We start from the raw sequence: 17,285 nt of genomic DNA, 5'->3' as shown, positions 1-17,285 counted from the left end.
CTTATCTCAGCATTATAAATTACATCCAAAATAAAGACTGCGCTGTTGCGATAAGACTTTTTAACACTTTTACAGCAGTTGATTATAGGGAGACAGTAATGTGTTGCATTTAAACAAAGATAATAAATGGATGGATTTCATTTTTTTTTGTTTATAATGCTTTAAATTACAATATACTGCATATGTTATCCAGTTTAAACATTTAAGCTAAAGTTACTCTTTGTGGATGGATGAAAAACAGCTTGTATATTTGAGTGAATGTGTTAGCTGCAGATGAGAGAGCACATCTTGATACTCTTCTAGCTAGACGCACAGTGCGCTGTAATGGACATGATAAGAAAATGCTTGAACTCAATGATCCCCTGACCTTTCCTCAGCAGGTCATCATTTTTAGTGATCCAATACTTTGTTTTATGACAAAAAAAATTGCATTTTCAACCAGCCCTATTATATTTTGTGTTAATTGCTAATTATCAAAAGTTCAATCAGGAGAGACTTCATTTTGTTTAAAGAACATTTATTGACACATGTCATATGATAAATGTTAAGTCTTTGGGGATTAGACCCCGATCCTGAAATCGTATATCTAAAGGGGGAAATGCAGCCGTGAGCATATAGGGAACCCCCCCGGGGTCTAGACACTGGTGATGATGCTGAAGATCTGGATTTTATGAGGAGATGGTATGAAGAGGAGGTGTGATGAGGTCTTTGGGTTAACTCTCCTGGCACTGGATAAGATGAAAGGAGGTGGATGGGGAGAAGGCGGGCGGCAGCATTAAAACCTGAAATCACAGCTGACTGCAGGAGAGAGGAGAACCATTTTAAAGTTTGGCTGCAGCACAGTGATTGGCTGCTGGAGAATGAGGTGAATATAATAGGTTATAGACAACGCCCGTGATGAGCTGATTATATGCAGCTGCGGAGTGAATGTATATACCCAGTCTTCCTGAAAGAACTTGCGCTGAGCTTCATTAAGCATGCTAACAAACGCTAAACTACGGTAGTGTCCATTGTAACCAACTTTACTTTAGCTAAATATCAGCAGGTTAACAATGACACTGATCAAACCTACAAGCTGACATTAGGATTCATTTAGAGTTTCTGGCCACCTTGTGAATTTAAGTATAATATTAACTTGCTGATAGCTCAGTTGATGGTCTCCACATACTCCACCAGGGAAATATGTTCACTGCTTCTTGCTTAAGTGAACCAAAACAGCAATGTTTGGCTGAAACAATAGGCTGAAAGACGCTGTGAATCTCAGACATTTGTATTTTCAATGTCTTCTAGTGTATGATACAGTGCAAGACAAGGATTTTAACCAATAAATCACTAGGAGCGTAATTACCATAATGGCTAGATAGGGCCATCAGTAAAGTTAGATTTCACTAATAACTACCGTTTATATTCTAGCTGTCTAATGTAAAATAGAGAAACTAAAGCATAACCTATTTGTTTTATATCAAATCTCTTCTCCTTCAAATGTACAGCCCCGCCCAAACATCCTGTCACATGTATTTGCCCTGCCACTGTTTGTTATACAGTGAGAGGCTGTTTGTAGACAAAACTCAAAGTGGGGAAACTGGAAATGTCAGATGATCATATTTCAGGGTACAGCGAGATTCATGACACCATATGCAGGCATTGTCTATCGTCCTGAATAGAAAAATGAATTATTAAAGGCTTTAGTTAAGTCCTTCAGACTTAACATTAGGGATGGCAAGTAGAGTAGAAACAATAAAAGCTCTGCTTTATTTGTGAGGCTCCTCCTTTGATACAATTACTCAATAACGATAAAACAAGACAGACATATGAACACAAAACAAGACAGCTACTATTTAAGGCATATATTTACAGTTTGCTGTAAATCTCTAGAGCTAACAAGGACCATGCTCTCTGTACATCAAATCATTCAAATTGTTTACACACCTGCAGGCACTAATTGCATGCTCAAAATAAGTTAATATTCAGCGTCAAAAACAATTGTGGAATAAAATAACAATTTAATTTCTGAGTTGAGCTCAAATGGAAAACATGGTTACATCCACTTTGATTATAAGTAGTATATCCTGGGCAGGTTGTTGAGCTAGACAGCTGTAGACACTACTTTGAAAAGTGTTCACACAGTAACATAACTCCTCTCCTCAGGGTAGTTATCCATCACAAAGCACTTTGTCTCAGCTGCTAGGCTGGAGGATGAATGACTGACCACAACGGTGTGAGTATTGTATGACACATATCTAAACAGGTCACGTCTGTCTTCAATGTTTCTTGAGATATTAATAAATACACCAGAGCAAACAAAGCGTTTCCGCTCTAAGTGATCAGGTTTGATCAGCCCAGAATGGACTGGTGTTCACATATCTGTGTTGAACTGACCTGTGTGTTAAAGGATTAATAGACTTGTTCTGTTCTGATTGTTAAACAGCCTGTTCTGGTATATTCTACACAAATATTTTACAAATACCTTAAAAAATAGCTTGTAAACCTTGTAATGTACTGAAGAGGTGCATGATCCTGGAGGGGAAAGCTTGGTTTTACTCAAATGCATCTATTGATTCTTTGAGTTTTGACCTAATGAACAAAATAGACACTGTTTAGTGCGCAATAAGATATTTTCATAGCTTCATTTTAATATTAGAATTACATTTACTTTTACATTTTGGACAAATCCACACTATAATTCAGGGTAAAATTCACCAAAGGTCAGGCTCGCTTTGTTTTGGGACAGGGTGGGATGAAGAGTCAGATAACATATCTGTGAGGAATGATTCAAGAATGAAAATGATCCAAATGTTTCTTTTTGACACTCCAACAAATGAAGCAAATGTTTTATATTCACTGCATAATCATTTATAAGCAATGGGTAGAAACACAGAAACATACAACAAATATTTTGGCAACAAAAGACAAAATAAAAAATGTTTCCCTCTTTCAGCAAAAATATTTAGCAAGATTCTACTTTCAGCTGTGCATTCGTGTCACAAAAAGAGTCTACAACAGCAGCGAGACTCGCATCCTCGAGGTCCATGTTTTTATCATGCTTGAGCATATTTGGCACTCAATTTGAAAATTGATATAATAGTCACAAAGATAGGCCAATGCAAACTGTATGCAAATGCACAAACATGTACAGCTCAGACCCGTACATATGCATCACCCTCTGGTGGTGGTCACATCATCATACCGACAAAAACAAAAACAAACAAGATTTAAAAAAACATATAATAATAAAGAGATATTACAGTTTTCTGATACTTTCAGTATTTTAACAGAGATATATCTCAAAGCATGGGCAGGAAGTTGAGGTTTTACAATGTCACTAATGATGTTCTGTATTAAGAGAAGAAGATGGAGATGATAATGATGATGCTGATGAAGATGATGTGTAGCACTATGGTGCAAACCGAGTTGCTGGCCTTTGTTTCTGTTCTTACCATATTTTTTTCATCTGACTTATGCAAAACATTTGGAATTGTTACAAATCAGAAAAAAAAAGATCTGAAAGGAATTTTAATTTCACATACTTCAGCACTGAGAAGGCAGCTGATGAGGAATCATGCTGTGCACCACAGCCACGTGACTTTATAATGAAAAACACACTGTAATGTACTCATTGATGTTATTTGCTACAGGACAAAGTCACTTAACACCTTTTCAGTCACACTGAGTTTGGCTTTTTTCACTGTATCCCCTAAACCGATTGTACCAAAGACCTTGACGCATGTAATCTCAAAAAATGAGAACTCATTGATTTTTTTGCTGAAAACCCTTAAGGAATAGATTAACATTTTTCTCCATCTTGCAAAGACGAATGATAAAACTGACATTTGGAATCTATCAAATAAAAAATGTTGTATGACTGGAAGCTGGCCCCCTAAAATCACAACCTAATATCTTTTTATAGAGTAAACAATTTGATGTAGAAGTAGGTCTTGATAAATATTTGATCAGTATTGATATAATAAGTATTTGTAAGCCTTATTGTTGATTTAATCATTTGCTTATAGAGGGAAACCTTTCTACCAAGACTGTCTTTTCTTTCTGTTAGTAGCGTGGTTCCTGCTGAGGAATTCTTAACGGTGACATTTCCATGTGAATGTGTACAGAGTATAAAACCAGATATAACATGATTTACGAAAAAGTCTTGCGAGACTGGCTGGCCGATGACCACAAGGTGCACAATTCGAGGGTTAACACCCACCCTGACTTTTCCCCTGATTCCTGTCTTTAAGTTATCCCTCTGTGAGCTGAGCCCTATATTTAGCAAAGAGACATGAGTGGCATTGATTTTATCTAATGCATCAAGAAAGCATGTTTCCGAAAATGTGCAAACATTCGTCTAAACTGACAACATTTTGAAAATACAGTATGGTGTAAAACAATCAGGAGTTGGCACTTCTTTTCCAATACAATTTAAAGTATGAAATACAGCTTGAAGCGTAAAACTACTTTGACTGAAGACTCTATTGGATTTGTCAATCTGGAAACGTTCAACAGGCGGTGTTTTGTTCTTTTAAACAGGCCGCACTCACAACCAGCGAAGAAAATGTTTCTCGAGCTTGAATATGAAAGGCACAGCGAGACATTTCTTGATATGGACTACATGGCTTCATGTTTGTACAGTAAACACAGAGCAAGCCCTTGTGTTCAGCAACCCATTCCATGAATTCAGTTTGAGGAACTTAATGACAGGAGTTGCTATCTCTACTTGTTGCTCCTTGCCCTGCGGATACCCATGAGCTCTGCTTAATTAATCTCAGAGAAAGCCGTGTGAATAACGCCTTGAGCATAAAAACTAACGGTGTGAGATAGCATCAACCAAGCCAATCACAATGAGTTATGAGATGGGAGTGCACTTGATTTGAACTCAAGTGAAATGATGTCACATTTCTTTGAAAAACAATTATTTAACTATATATTTTGATTACTTTCAGTAAACATAGGAATGTGTTAATGATGCTGTGATCACTGTTAACATGTTTGGGACGTGGTGAGGTTACTGCGTTATAACAAAGATAGTTAACACATTTCAACATGGAATTTTTATAAAAGACCATAAAACTACATGTAACAATATTCTGAGAAACTAGATGAAACACTTTCTGATTCTTGTATGAAAAATTGCCACTGATTTGAAAGGTTTAATACAATAACATGTAATTGGATGGCACTGTTAGTGTGAGTTTAAGCAAACACAGTGTCAGACAATCAAAGAAAAAAAACAAGCATCTTTTTTTTTTTTACTTTCAAAGATGAAATGGTACAATGAAGATTGAAAAGTAAACATCGTACCTGAAAAAAAATAAGACTGCTGACTCACAGAAGAACAGGCGATTAAATACATAAAGCCCACAGTTTTATAGACTACTATTTAAATGTCACACTTTACACATTGGTCTGATTTGAAATCCACAAAAAAATAATTCACTTATTATTGCAAAAATGTAAACATCCTTCGAATGTATAATGACAATATCTCTGCAAATACAGTCACAAATCTCTGCTTGAAAACGGGCTTTTTCTTATTATAAGAGGCCTATTTCTTTAAATGTCATTTTAAAGTATGATGATCAAACCAAAATACAAATGATCAACCTTTGATTTGGGGTTATTTAAAGCTTCTGTGGGGAAGTGTCACATTGTTGTTGCCATTAAACAAGAAAGGCTAAAATAAGTCAATACTCAATTGCCAATTTTGTTTTTTCGCTTGTCAATTATATTTAACATTCTTGTCAATAACATATTTTGTGATTTTGGATTGTTTGTCAGACAAAACAAGCAATTTCAAAGACATCACCTTGGGTTTAGGACCCAACATTTAACCAATAAATCCACAAAGAAATTACGAGGCTATTAATTAGCACATGAACATATTTGTAATATATTGGATAGTTTGGAAACCATCAAGCACAAACACCTGCTGGCTGCATCTTATTTATGAAGATTTCTTTCAGTTTCATACATTAGAAATGTAATATCTTTAGATCAGGAAACTGCTGTGCATTATGGGACATGTTATTGACTGAAAAAGTCAGAAAATCATCAACTGAGATTTTAACTTTTATACCGTATGTAGTTTTTCTAAATAAATTATCGATCAGAAGCAAGAAATCCTCTTTGATTTGCACCTGATGTCACACAGAAACCATAAAACCCTCCTTATCAGAAGTTGAGAATTTGTATTTGCGTCACCCCTTGATCTCTTGAACAATCTCTGCAAACTACAGCTTAATGCCACAATCTGAGAATCTAGAACATTTGGCCTTCCTCCGTCAGCTGAAAGTATCCCCTTGATATGAGCACTCGACAAAAAGATGACAGCATCAGTGCGCCTGAGCCCCTCCACTGCCACACAGCCAGTGTCAAGAAAACAATTGACAAAATGAAATATTGGCCAAAAGAAACATTCTCTGAAATGGTACATTAGATTTTTCTTCTGCTCAGAAGACAACAATGCTACCCCTATTAGCAATTAAACAACATGGTAAAAGATCCGACATCGCATAGGTTCAAACACACAAGCTTTCATTTTGACGAGTCGCTGTAGCTTAAACGGGCTACTGTTAGTATGTACATGTAGCAGCATAAAACCACCCTGGCTGTGATTATCAGACTACAAGATTTCCATTCTTATATCTCACTCCCAAATGGCTGTCGATGTGGATGAGGTGGAATGTGCAGGTTTTGTAGTTTGAATATATCCTTTAAAGTTGGATTTCTTTCTTCTTCTTTTTTTAAGTGTGTCTCCCGACCTCTATAACCTCATCATGCCTCGGTCTTATTGTTTTCTATAAATCCTAATGGCACAATTGATTTTATTTATCATACAGTTTGAAAATAAGTTTTGGCACTTAAAATATAAATACAGTCTTCCTTTTTCTTTTATATATAATTAAGCACAGTTATTACAGTAATACACCAGAGTCCAGTGATAATTTGAGGTGAAACTTTGGTCTCTGTTTTACCAACTGGATTACAAAACGCTGGTCGTCACATGGATAACAAAATTATTACAATTGGAAATAAAAGAATGAATAAATAAATAAATAAATATCTGACTATGGTTGATAAATAGCCTAACAAAAATCTTCACTGTAGACTTGATAACTCTTTAAAAAAACACACACCTGATAACTGACAAATTATAGATTCATCTCTGTTTATGTGAGGTTACAGCTTAATGCCACTATTTGAGGTTGTTGATGTCTCCATCAAAACACGTAAATAAATCCCATCTACGATGCTGACTAAGAATGTCCATGAAATATTTGGCCCCCTGCTTTTGGTAAAAAGGACACGATCGTTTTAGTGGCCAAGGGTCAAAAGTGCAACGTGACAAGCGTAAACCATGTGGACCCCCTGCAGGTCTGGGATGATGTGCGGGGGGGGGGGTGATCGAAGATGATATGCTACCTTTTTATTTGCTGCATGTGGATAGGAGGGAGCCAAAGCTCGTTTAATCCATGTGTGCTACTTTTACCATAGTTTAGAATAATTCTGCAAATATCACCATCTCTTTTGTCCATTTAATTCAGTTTTTTTTGGACTGGACACATCCATTCCTTAAAATATGATAAAATACAATTCCATAGGATTGTGTGCAAAATGCTCTTTAGGCATATAGTATCAAATAATGGTCTCTTCTACTAGCCACAATGTAAGACTTAGATGCTTGTGATGAGGTATGAATATTGGCCAGTACCTTGGAGGAACCATTAACCTTCCTTCATGCCAACAACCACTCTTCTTCTTCTTCTGTGAAAAGAATCAAATTAGTGACTCATCATATTTAAGTAAAAACCACATGGATGTAGAATACTTAAATGATATAAACACTAATGTGTGTGAGTGGAGATGGGTTAATGAATTTAAATGTGTTAAAACAATATGGCAATGACTGCTTCCGCTGAAAACAGAGATCTCTGCTTTAAGTCATATCCAAGCACAAAATCATAGTTATATTTATGATTTTATGCTTATGTATAAATATCCAGCAAACCGTATTTGCAGTCAAAACTGCCAACTTCTTGAGAGAGCTTCACACCACATATCTAATAAATAACACAGAATAAAATGGCAAATTCTCCTCAGAGATTTCTCATTTCCTTTTATATTCACAGAAGTTTCTAATTAGGTACCTGTACTGTATTAGTCAGCCCGACAGTTGAATGGATGGATGACAGTGAAGGGTCCAGTGTGCTAAGATGAGGATAAGCCTTCATCTGTCTTCGTCGCTCCTCTTCAGTTTGAACACCGTTTACAGAGGCAGGTCTGTGCTGTTGTGGCGAGTCTTTCTGGAAGTCCCATCATCCCTGGGCAGAGCTTTCTGCAGGTTGGACATAGCAGCGGTCTTCTTTAGGTCAATGACTGCGTAGCATTCACTGCGCCGGGGTGCCTGTGGGCCACATTTTTTGGGTGGTAGGCGCTGGTGCTGTGGCTGTGGCTGTGGCTGTGGCTGTGGCTGTGGCTGTGGCTGTGGCTGTGGCTGTGGCTGTGGCTGTGGCTGTGGCTGGGCACCCCCACTGCTGAGGACTTGGCAGGGAGGTTCTCCCTCTAGGTCCACCTGGATGTAATTCAACTGCCGCGATGGAGGCATGTGGCCGTGCTCACAGCCTCCAACCCCTGACCTTGACCGTCCGCGGAAATCAAAGCTAAATATTCGCCCCCCTCGGTCTGGCTGACACGACCGCGGATGCGGGGGGCAAGCATGTCGAAGCCGGGGCGGCTGGACCTGCTCTGTGTTGACGTAGTTCTGCAGGGCGTCTCTATGGATGCCACGACCATCCTGGTGGTACCCATTGGGTGTCCCTGGGCCTTCTGAGAACTCATACTCATCAAAGTCTTCCTCTTCCTCCTCGTATTCCTCCTCATCCTGCTCATCATCTTCCTCTTCCTGTTCATCATCCCGTTGCAGAGCTCTGTACTCCCACACCGGTGGTAGAGAGGGAAGGTTCTCGTAGTTGAGCAGAGCTGTCCGACGATGACCTCCGCCCATGCCCCTCTCACAGGGGTATCCCTGGGGGGGCAGTGACGAGGGGCCGAGGGCGTGTGGGTGCAGGAGGGAGTGGGTGTGACTGTCCCCGGTGCTGCTGCTGCTGCTCGAACCCACAGACTGCGACACGCTGCTGGGACTCAGCCGCTGCTTCCGGCCGCTCCTCAGCCCGTTGATGTTCTCGTAGGTGAGCTCGCCGCTCTGGCAGCTGTCCGTGTGCTCCGGGCCCGGGTGCCGGTGCGTGTGGTGATGGAAATGGGGATAGGAGTGAGAGTTGCACATGTGCATGGTGAGCTCGTCTCCCTCCGTCTCTGAGCCTGTGGCACCCTCTGCTGGCTGAAGACTGTGAGGATTGTGGCCATGCCTGTCCCTCTCTCTGTCCCTCTCTCTCTCCAGCAAATGACGCTGAGCCGGAGTAGGGCCCAGCATGAATTTGACCTCCTGCGAAGATGGCTGTAAGAACACCTGAGGGTCATTATGCTCCTCCAGGGGACAGCACCGCAGGTTGGGCTGCGGATTTCCTTGCACCCCGACAGGCATGGCTCCTCGGGGTGTTTCAGGGAAAGGGTTCGGCCGCACCTCAGGCAGAGAGTGCACACAGTGACGCATAGAGAGATCCCCCTCCATACTAACAGTATTTACATAGGTGTGGGTCTATTGAGGGAAATACAAACAGTAGTAAGTAAAGTTGTGAACTACCACAAATGCAGTGAACTTTAGGTAACAAGAAGAGGCCTTACCTGGTCTTCCAAACCCATGAGACCATTTCCGTGGTCGTCAGCAAGAGAGGGTTGGGAGGATTCCCCTCTGATTGGATAACCAGGGTATCCATTAGGAAAAGCCTGAACAGGGAACGCTGGAGCTGAAAAATATTAACATAAGTAAGTATAGCTTAATTTATGTAAGACTTCAATCAATTAATTAAGTAAAAATACAACATAAAACACAGAACAATGAGACAAACCAAACAAGAACAAATAAAAACATAAAACAGGGATGAGATCTGAAAAAGGCCTGTCTATAAAGACTGGTTTTAGAAGACACAGAGGGTCTAAAGCAGTGGTTCTCAAACTTTTTCTGTCAGGCCCCCCCTTTGGAGAAAAAAAAAAGTCGGGCCCCCCAACACAAATAGTCACGTAATGGGCCAAGTTAACATTTATTAAAATACATCAATATGAACGTGAACATTCCTTTGCTAGAACAGTGATAATAAAACAATGCTCTGTGTGGTCAAAAAAAAATACATAATACAATTGTGCAATCTCTTTGCTAGAACAATAAGTTATAATACTTTGCAATCTGTGCAAAAAAATGAAAAGAAAGAAAATGCTGATATTTGGCAAAAAAGTGTGTCTTATCATTAGTGGCTGCAGTGAGCCTGTTTTGCACTGCACATTTCTTCAAAACAGGGTTGCAGGCTCAGTGGCGGTGCCAGAGATTTCTTTTGGGGGTGCTGTGGGGTAGCTTGACGTTTCATAGAGGGTGCTCAAACATTTAGGGTTTCCCATTAATGTACCGGTCGCTACAGTGGAATTTTCTACTGCAACAATCCCCACGTAAATACACACACAGTGTACCCGCGACTGTTACAATGAAGGCTCGATAATCAGCTCACGGCATATAGGTGTAAGCAGGGGTAAAGTGCTATTTTTACAAGTGGGGAGTGGACCTAACATAGGGGGGTCCGGGGGCATGCTCCCCCCAGGAAGATTTTTTTTTTTAATATTGAAGTTAAAAGCATCAATTTGGTGCACTTTGAGAGCAAAATGAAGAGATCTATGGATACATCTCTCAACACCCATTTGAAACAGAACTGTAAACAGATTTACTATTTCTTTATGGATATTTTACAAATCACTCCCCTTTTAAACGTTATTCTTGTTTTACTGTCATATAGTATATCATACCTGTTTTTCATTTATTCTCTTATTTTTTTATAACTATAATGATCATATAAACGTGTGCCTCGGAAATAATTGTTTACATTAATCGTGACAAACGTTTGAGACCCGGCCACTAGCTCGCTAGCACCAGAAGCTAACAACAACGATCTCCGGTACCGGTGCGCTCTCTTTCTCTCTCTCGCTCACGCAGAGTTAATTTTGAATTTCCAGGAAGCCAGTGGAAGGATGCAAAAACAGACGGCTTGTTCTTGTTAAAAACCTGGCAGCTGCATTTTGAACCAACTGTAAGTGATTTAGAGCAGCTTGACTGACGCACATGTAGAGTGAATAACAATAACATAGACGGGAGAAAACCAAAGTGTGAATTCTTTCAGAGAAGATTTTCATCAGCTGCTATATGTTTTGCAATCCACCAGATGTCACTCTGTTTGCTGCATTTGAAGCCCTTAAGCTTCTAATCTCTTGCTGTACAAACAGAAAGAAAGTTCAGTGTTTTTCCAAAGCACTTGTGGACAAGAGGAGCTGGGGATCAAACCACCATCCCTAATAATACTCTCTACCTCCTGTGCCACAGCCGCTGGATAAGATTCTACTTTTAAACAGGTAAGCTAGGATCAAAAGAATCTGAAAATGAAACATTTTTACCCACACAGGGGTCCAAGACCTTCTTAAACTTTAAATTAAAAGACTTTCTAAGCCCAATCTTCTCAAATTGAAGGACCTAACATGGCATAGTAACATTGATTTTGACACCAATAAAGGGGAATAACAGTTACAACACTGAAAAACAGTGGCACAGAGAAATAAATAACACAAATGAAATGTCTATTTTTTTTAACTTTTAACAGTCAAGGATTGTTGCAAAGGATTGTGCATGGTTCCCCATGGGAATACAACCTTCCAGAAGATATAATAGACATGGCTGCAACTTCCAAGCACTAACAGGCCATTTGAAGCGCCCATGGCCGTTTCTGCTTTACTTGGTGTTTAAGAATACTTTTGTTCCTGTGACTCAGTATAATTTGTTTAGCTGTGTTGATGAACAACCTTAAAAATTCTGCTAAATTTCTGCATTGCATGCATGTCCTACAATTAATCTCAAGTTTATATATATTAGCTTTTCTTGTTACTCGTGCATATATATATCATGGAGTGTGTGTGTGTGTGTGTGTGTGTGTGTGTGTGTGTGTGTGTGTGTGTGTGTGTGTGTGTGTGTGTGTGTGTGTGTGTGTGTGTGTGTGTGTGTGTGTGTGTGTGTGTGTGTGTGTGTGTGTGTGTGTGTATTTTTGAATGGGGTGACTCACTGTTGGGAGTCTGTGGTGTGCGAGACATTTCCATCTCTGGTGTGTGACCGCTGCGACTCATCATCATCGACTCTTCCACCACGTTGATGCTGTTACATTGCATCAGCTCCTGAAGCAGATTGAAGATCTCTTCTGCCCGGGAACACTTGAATGCAAATATTCCTAAAAGAAAACAGGATAAACGAGAGCATTGGTAGGCTGCACTTGACCACCAGTAACATTGAAAAAGACACGGGAAGCTATGGCTAAAGGATAGATGTTATAATAGTTCAAATAATTTCCTTAATGCTGATAACACACCATATTTGCTTTGTGTTTAGAGAGTTATGTTAGGGCCTTATACCCTAGAAAACAACATTCCTGTTGTGTCATTTAACATCTTAAATTAACATTATGTTATTTTCAGCAGCTAGTGGTCTCTCAATGAAAACAATAACAAAAGGATTTCTGTGGTGTGGTGGAGTAGCGTGGGATCATGAAATCTTTGCAGGGAACTCCTCCTTGTTAGAATTCAATTGTACATGTTAAGAGTCTGAATTTCCCCAATGCTGTTAAGCTGTTGTGACCGTTTGCTCAGCTTGTTTCTCCAAAATCCTTTTCCTCTGTTAATTATATATCTGAAGCTGAACACCTGCTGGCAGACAACCACAACACTACTGCATGTGCAAATGATATGCACTGTTACCTTGATTAATAAGACTGAATTCTCTACAAAGATATCAACAGACAAGCAGAGAAACAGTTGCTTACCCTGCCCAGTCTGACAGCGACGACCGCTCTCGAAAGAAAAGAGGTTGGAGTCATAGCCGTAGCGGCGCAGGCAGAGATATGGCCACCGGATGGCGTCTCGTTTACGTGTGTGGAGAATGAGTTCTGTCTGGGTGAGCTCCATGATCCCAGATCCCAGCTCATTGCCCTCATCGTCCACATTGGTGACCTAGGACAGGGGAAGGGAATATAACATAGATCATAAGAGATTGTAAATGCAGATTATTGCATTACTATGTAAATTACAATGGGTATATTGATCTGGATTGATTAAGTGATTAACGATGCAATATCATTGACACAAAGTGAAAACATCAATACATCTCATTATCTTTGAGATACACCTTTATTTTTAAAGGTCCATGGCACGTCTGTGTCACCATTTCTGCCCAAACTCATTTCCTACCTAAACATTCAAACAGTGTTAGCATCCAAGCACTAGCCAGATAATGAACAGCAGCCGTGAAAAAGACAAGGAGGATGTGTACTCCCCTCTTGGAGATAAATTAGCGGTGTGAAAATATTTGGGATTTCAGGGAAAGGGCGGCAAAGTACATGCCATATGCCAAAAATTGCCCAGTGAGATAAAATACTTAGGAACCATGACTAACCTGACCATTAAGATAAAAAAGAAACATCTGTGCTCTAGTTATATAAACAGTTGTACTTAAACATTAGAAACGGTGGCAGTTTATATTAAACAACAAGGTGTCATTTGTATTCTCTTTGTTAAAAGGTATATAGGTAGGTAACTTTCAGACCAACTTGTAGTTTGATAGCAGGCCCTTGAAATGAATTGATTCAAAAGCGCATAATATGTCCAAATATTTTATTGTTGTCCAAACATTTGATGTGATAAAATGTGTGTTTTCACACCCCTATCTAAATGATTAGTTTATGACAGCATTCTCGCACATGAAAAGAAATGCTAAATGTAGCGGTGGTAAACAGGTGGGTACCAGACCAATGATCACAATACATGATCACGCATCAGATCCAAATAAATGTGTTGAACTTAAATTTACAGTAGGATTGTTTACCTTAAATTTGGTAAGATGGTTGTCTCGGATGGGGTCTCTGTACAGACAGCTCCAACAGCTCCCCATAGCTTCAGCAGGCCAGCTGAAACCTGACACAGAGACAAAACTCATCATCAACTGCCACCATTATCAGCAACTTGATGCCAGTTATCCATCTCAGAAAGCACTGAATGTGCAGCTTCAGGGAACAGGCACACACAAACTTCTTACTTAGTCCAGGCCATCAGTTTAAAGGGATTCACGGATCAATCCCAGGATCTTCGACTGGGCATCGTCGTCACAAGCCAGTTAGATTGTTGGACAGACACCTTCAAGAGAAGCTTCATGTTCTCCCCCCTAAAACCGTCAAAACAAATCTGCATTAGCCAAATGTAAATATTAAATGTGTATCTTATTTTTGCAAGACTATAGGTGGACACAGGGAATCCTGAACCTGTTGCATATCATCATTCCTCTTTCTCACCTATTTTACAATTTCCTTTAACTCTCTCCTATCTGATGTCAAAATGAAATGAAACAGGAAAACCAGCATTTAACAGATTACTTTTAGTGAGTATTACACTGAGAATATTTTATCTCACATATTTTATATTTACTCACAAATATTCAGAAAAATACGAAAAATGATCATTAGAACAATAGCCTATCGTTTTCTTTTTTTGAATAGCCTACAGTGACTTTTTTCGCAAGTGATTTATGGCAATAACAAACTATGTGTTTGCATTTTTAAATGAATGAAACAAAAAAGAGCGGATTATCAGGACACATTTTCAAAACAATCTTACACACTGTGTTTTGATCTCTAAAAAACTAAACACACAACAACATCTCATGTATCCTTTGCCACACCAATGACTATCCTGTGATTTATAAATCTCCTGGCCACTCGGCTCACAGAGCTATTCAAACTGATTTCAGATCAACACCGCCGCATTATGTGTGCTCTAACCTGGGCCTCCCTCCACATCTGACTGGAGATGCCAGGCTGGACTCCACACCACCAATTCACAGCTACCTTCAATCAATGTAGAAAACAAAAATAAGAACGGGCTAGTTTACAGTACACACACTTATCACATAGCCCAGTGATTAAATGGGCTTTCCCTCTATCTGGGCTATTTACAGCACGAAAATTACAGCGTTTGGCTCAATTAGCCAAGCCGACGCAGAGCCCCCCAAAACAAGCCGCCAGCGAGGCTCCATCTGCGGCGTCAGAGTGCGGGGAGCCCGGCTCAGCCACCGTGGAAGCAGCACACTGACACTAAATGCACAACAACACGGTTCAATGACCATTTGTTCGCATTGGTGTAAGGATACAATAGCGTGTGAGCACATAGCAGTCAGGACGACAGCGATGGTTTGCTACTCACATGTCTGGCACGGATTTTTTTTATATTAGCCTAATGCGAAATAAGCATTGAGACTGCGATTAGGAATCGGCGGCTGCTGCTGCTGCTGGTAGCGGGATGTGGCACTTGCACGGCAGAGACGCGGTTAAAAGATGCAGTGAGAGCAGTAAAAAAATGTTGTTATTTTTTCCTCCTATTACGCCCCCCCTACTGCAGCGCGGGCCTCTGCCTGTATGACATTTCCCAAGCAGCTGGGGTGAGAGTTCACCGCCAGACAACGAGGCTGAGAGCCGACAAGAAGGTAGGAAACGCTGGAGGACCAGAGAGGAAAGGTGTGCCTGGCTGGCTCACTGGAGGAGGGGCGAAACAGCAACAGAGAACTGTGGGGAAATAGCCCCTCTCTCTGCCCGTGGTTTCACTGTAAATATAATCCCCTCATGAGTGTGTGCATTATATTTTTGATTCAAAGCTTTCTCTCTTAATAAAAGTCTTTCCCACTTAAAATTAGGTTTTGCATATTTCTGACCTTCACTATATAAGTGTTTGATGTAAAAGGCTGGTTTCCCAAGGAAAGGTTTTTTTTACCCAAAGCAACATCTGTCCCATCTCAACACCATTCAAGTCTAACAACTCTGCCCACTTCTGGTTTAAAGTCATGAGAAAACTATGTGACATTTTATATTTGTTCCTCCCTGTATGAGTCATTATTGCACTGCTCAGAGACATCTCTGCTCTACAACTTTCCCTACACTTCAAAGCTTTCTCATTCATTTAACTTATCAAGATAAAATGTACAGGTTGTTTTTCTTTTATGAGACTAATGACAATATTCCTTCATTTCAAAAGCTTTTGTTAAAATAACCATGTCAAGTTTATTTGTTTATGTTCGTAAGGACTAGTATCAGAATCAGAATTGTATTGCAGTGGGTTTCACGTGGTTGGGTGTATTGATGCCTAACTTAAACTAATTGATGAAATAAAAAAAAATCAAGATACACAATCAAGAAACAATGAATATGGATATATATAAAAAAAGAATATGCAATGTACAGAAATATAGTCACAATATGTACGATAATCTAACAAACATATGTGAATATGTGTAGACAATATATGTTTTTAAATAAGCAAGAACGAGTATGTTCACAGTGTGGTTTTGGTGATTTCCCTGACGCTCTTCTTCCACCACTGCTTAACTCTGGATTAACTGTTTTTTACACCTAAAGCACAGCATGGGCTGTTTAGTTGCAAAATAAATATTATTGCCAAATGTCATTCTTCCTTTAGTGATGCCTCAACAGGAAGAAAAGTTGATTCACTAACAGAGTTTTACTTGAAATTTAAACAAATAACACACTCAAAGAAAATTGTTTCGTCAATTAAAGCCTTGATGCATTTGTCATGGGTTTGTCAACCGGTTGATCTTGATTTTCTAATAGGTTTTTTATGTGTTTAATCCAGCAACCAATTATTACTAAGTATATATAATAAGTATATATACTGTAGTGTTTCATATTCTCAATCATTTGATATTTCTATGACGCTGCATAGGTAACAGATGAATCGTTTAATACAAATATACATTTTACAATACTATCTTATTTCTGTGAATTTGTTCTTGAGACACTTGTCTTTATTGGACTGAATTAATTGTATTGTTCATGTGAAGGGGCTCACTGTGAACAGGAGACTAAGAATCCTGCACACCCGGTTGTTAAAAAATCACTGAATTTAGATTTGTATCTTCTGAAAAGTAATTAGTAAATAAAGAAGAGCAAACCGTACAATATGTTCCTCCATATTTCCTTAAAATGTACACTTGATTGTTGCTTTTATTTCTTTTAAATGGTCTATTGTTTTTATGGCTGGTAATATTTTATTCATGATGACTTTGATGCTTTTAACTTTTTTATTTGTATTTTTAC

General features: G+C 39.3%; 1 protein-coding gene across 4 annotated transcripts; it reads right to left on the bottom strand.

Moving 5' to 3' along the window:
- Positions 1-1,733: 1,733 nt before the first annotated feature.
- frs3 (fibroblast growth factor receptor substrate 3) lies at positions 1,734-15,636 on the bottom strand. Of its 4 annotated transcripts, none has more exons than XM_034139415.1 (8): positions 15,382-15,636; positions 14,961-15,026; positions 14,222-14,347; positions 14,012-14,100; positions 12,954-13,140; positions 12,204-12,365; positions 9,736-9,857; positions 1,734-9,649 (listed from the first exon to the last, which is right to left on the bottom strand). In XM_034139415.1, exons 4-8 carry the CDS (start codon positions 14,075-14,077, stop codon positions 8,261-8,263), a joined length of 1,926 nt encoding a protein of 641 aa, XP_033995306.1. In that variant the 5' UTR covers positions 14,078-14,100; positions 14,222-14,347; positions 14,961-15,026; positions 15,382-15,636; the 3' UTR covers positions 1,734-8,260. The 4 variants fall into 4 exon arrangements, with proteins under 4 accessions (XP_033995306.1, XP_033995308.1, XP_033995307.1 ...); XM_034139417.1 differs by having other exon boundaries at positions 14,961-15,022; XM_034139416.1 differs by having other exon boundaries at positions 14,961-15,636.
- Between the last annotated feature and the right edge of the window lie 1,649 nt (positions 15,637-17,285).

This window comes from Trematomus bernacchii, unplaced genomic scaffold (genome assembly GCF_902827165.1).
Source record: "Trematomus bernacchii unplaced genomic scaffold, fTreBer1.1, whole genome shotgun sequence".
NCBI lineage: Eukaryota > Metazoa > Chordata > Actinopteri > Perciformes > Nototheniidae > Trematomus > Trematomus bernacchii.
Note: the sequence above shows the minus strand (reverse complement) of the source record. Positions and strands in the feature narration are given on the sequence as shown.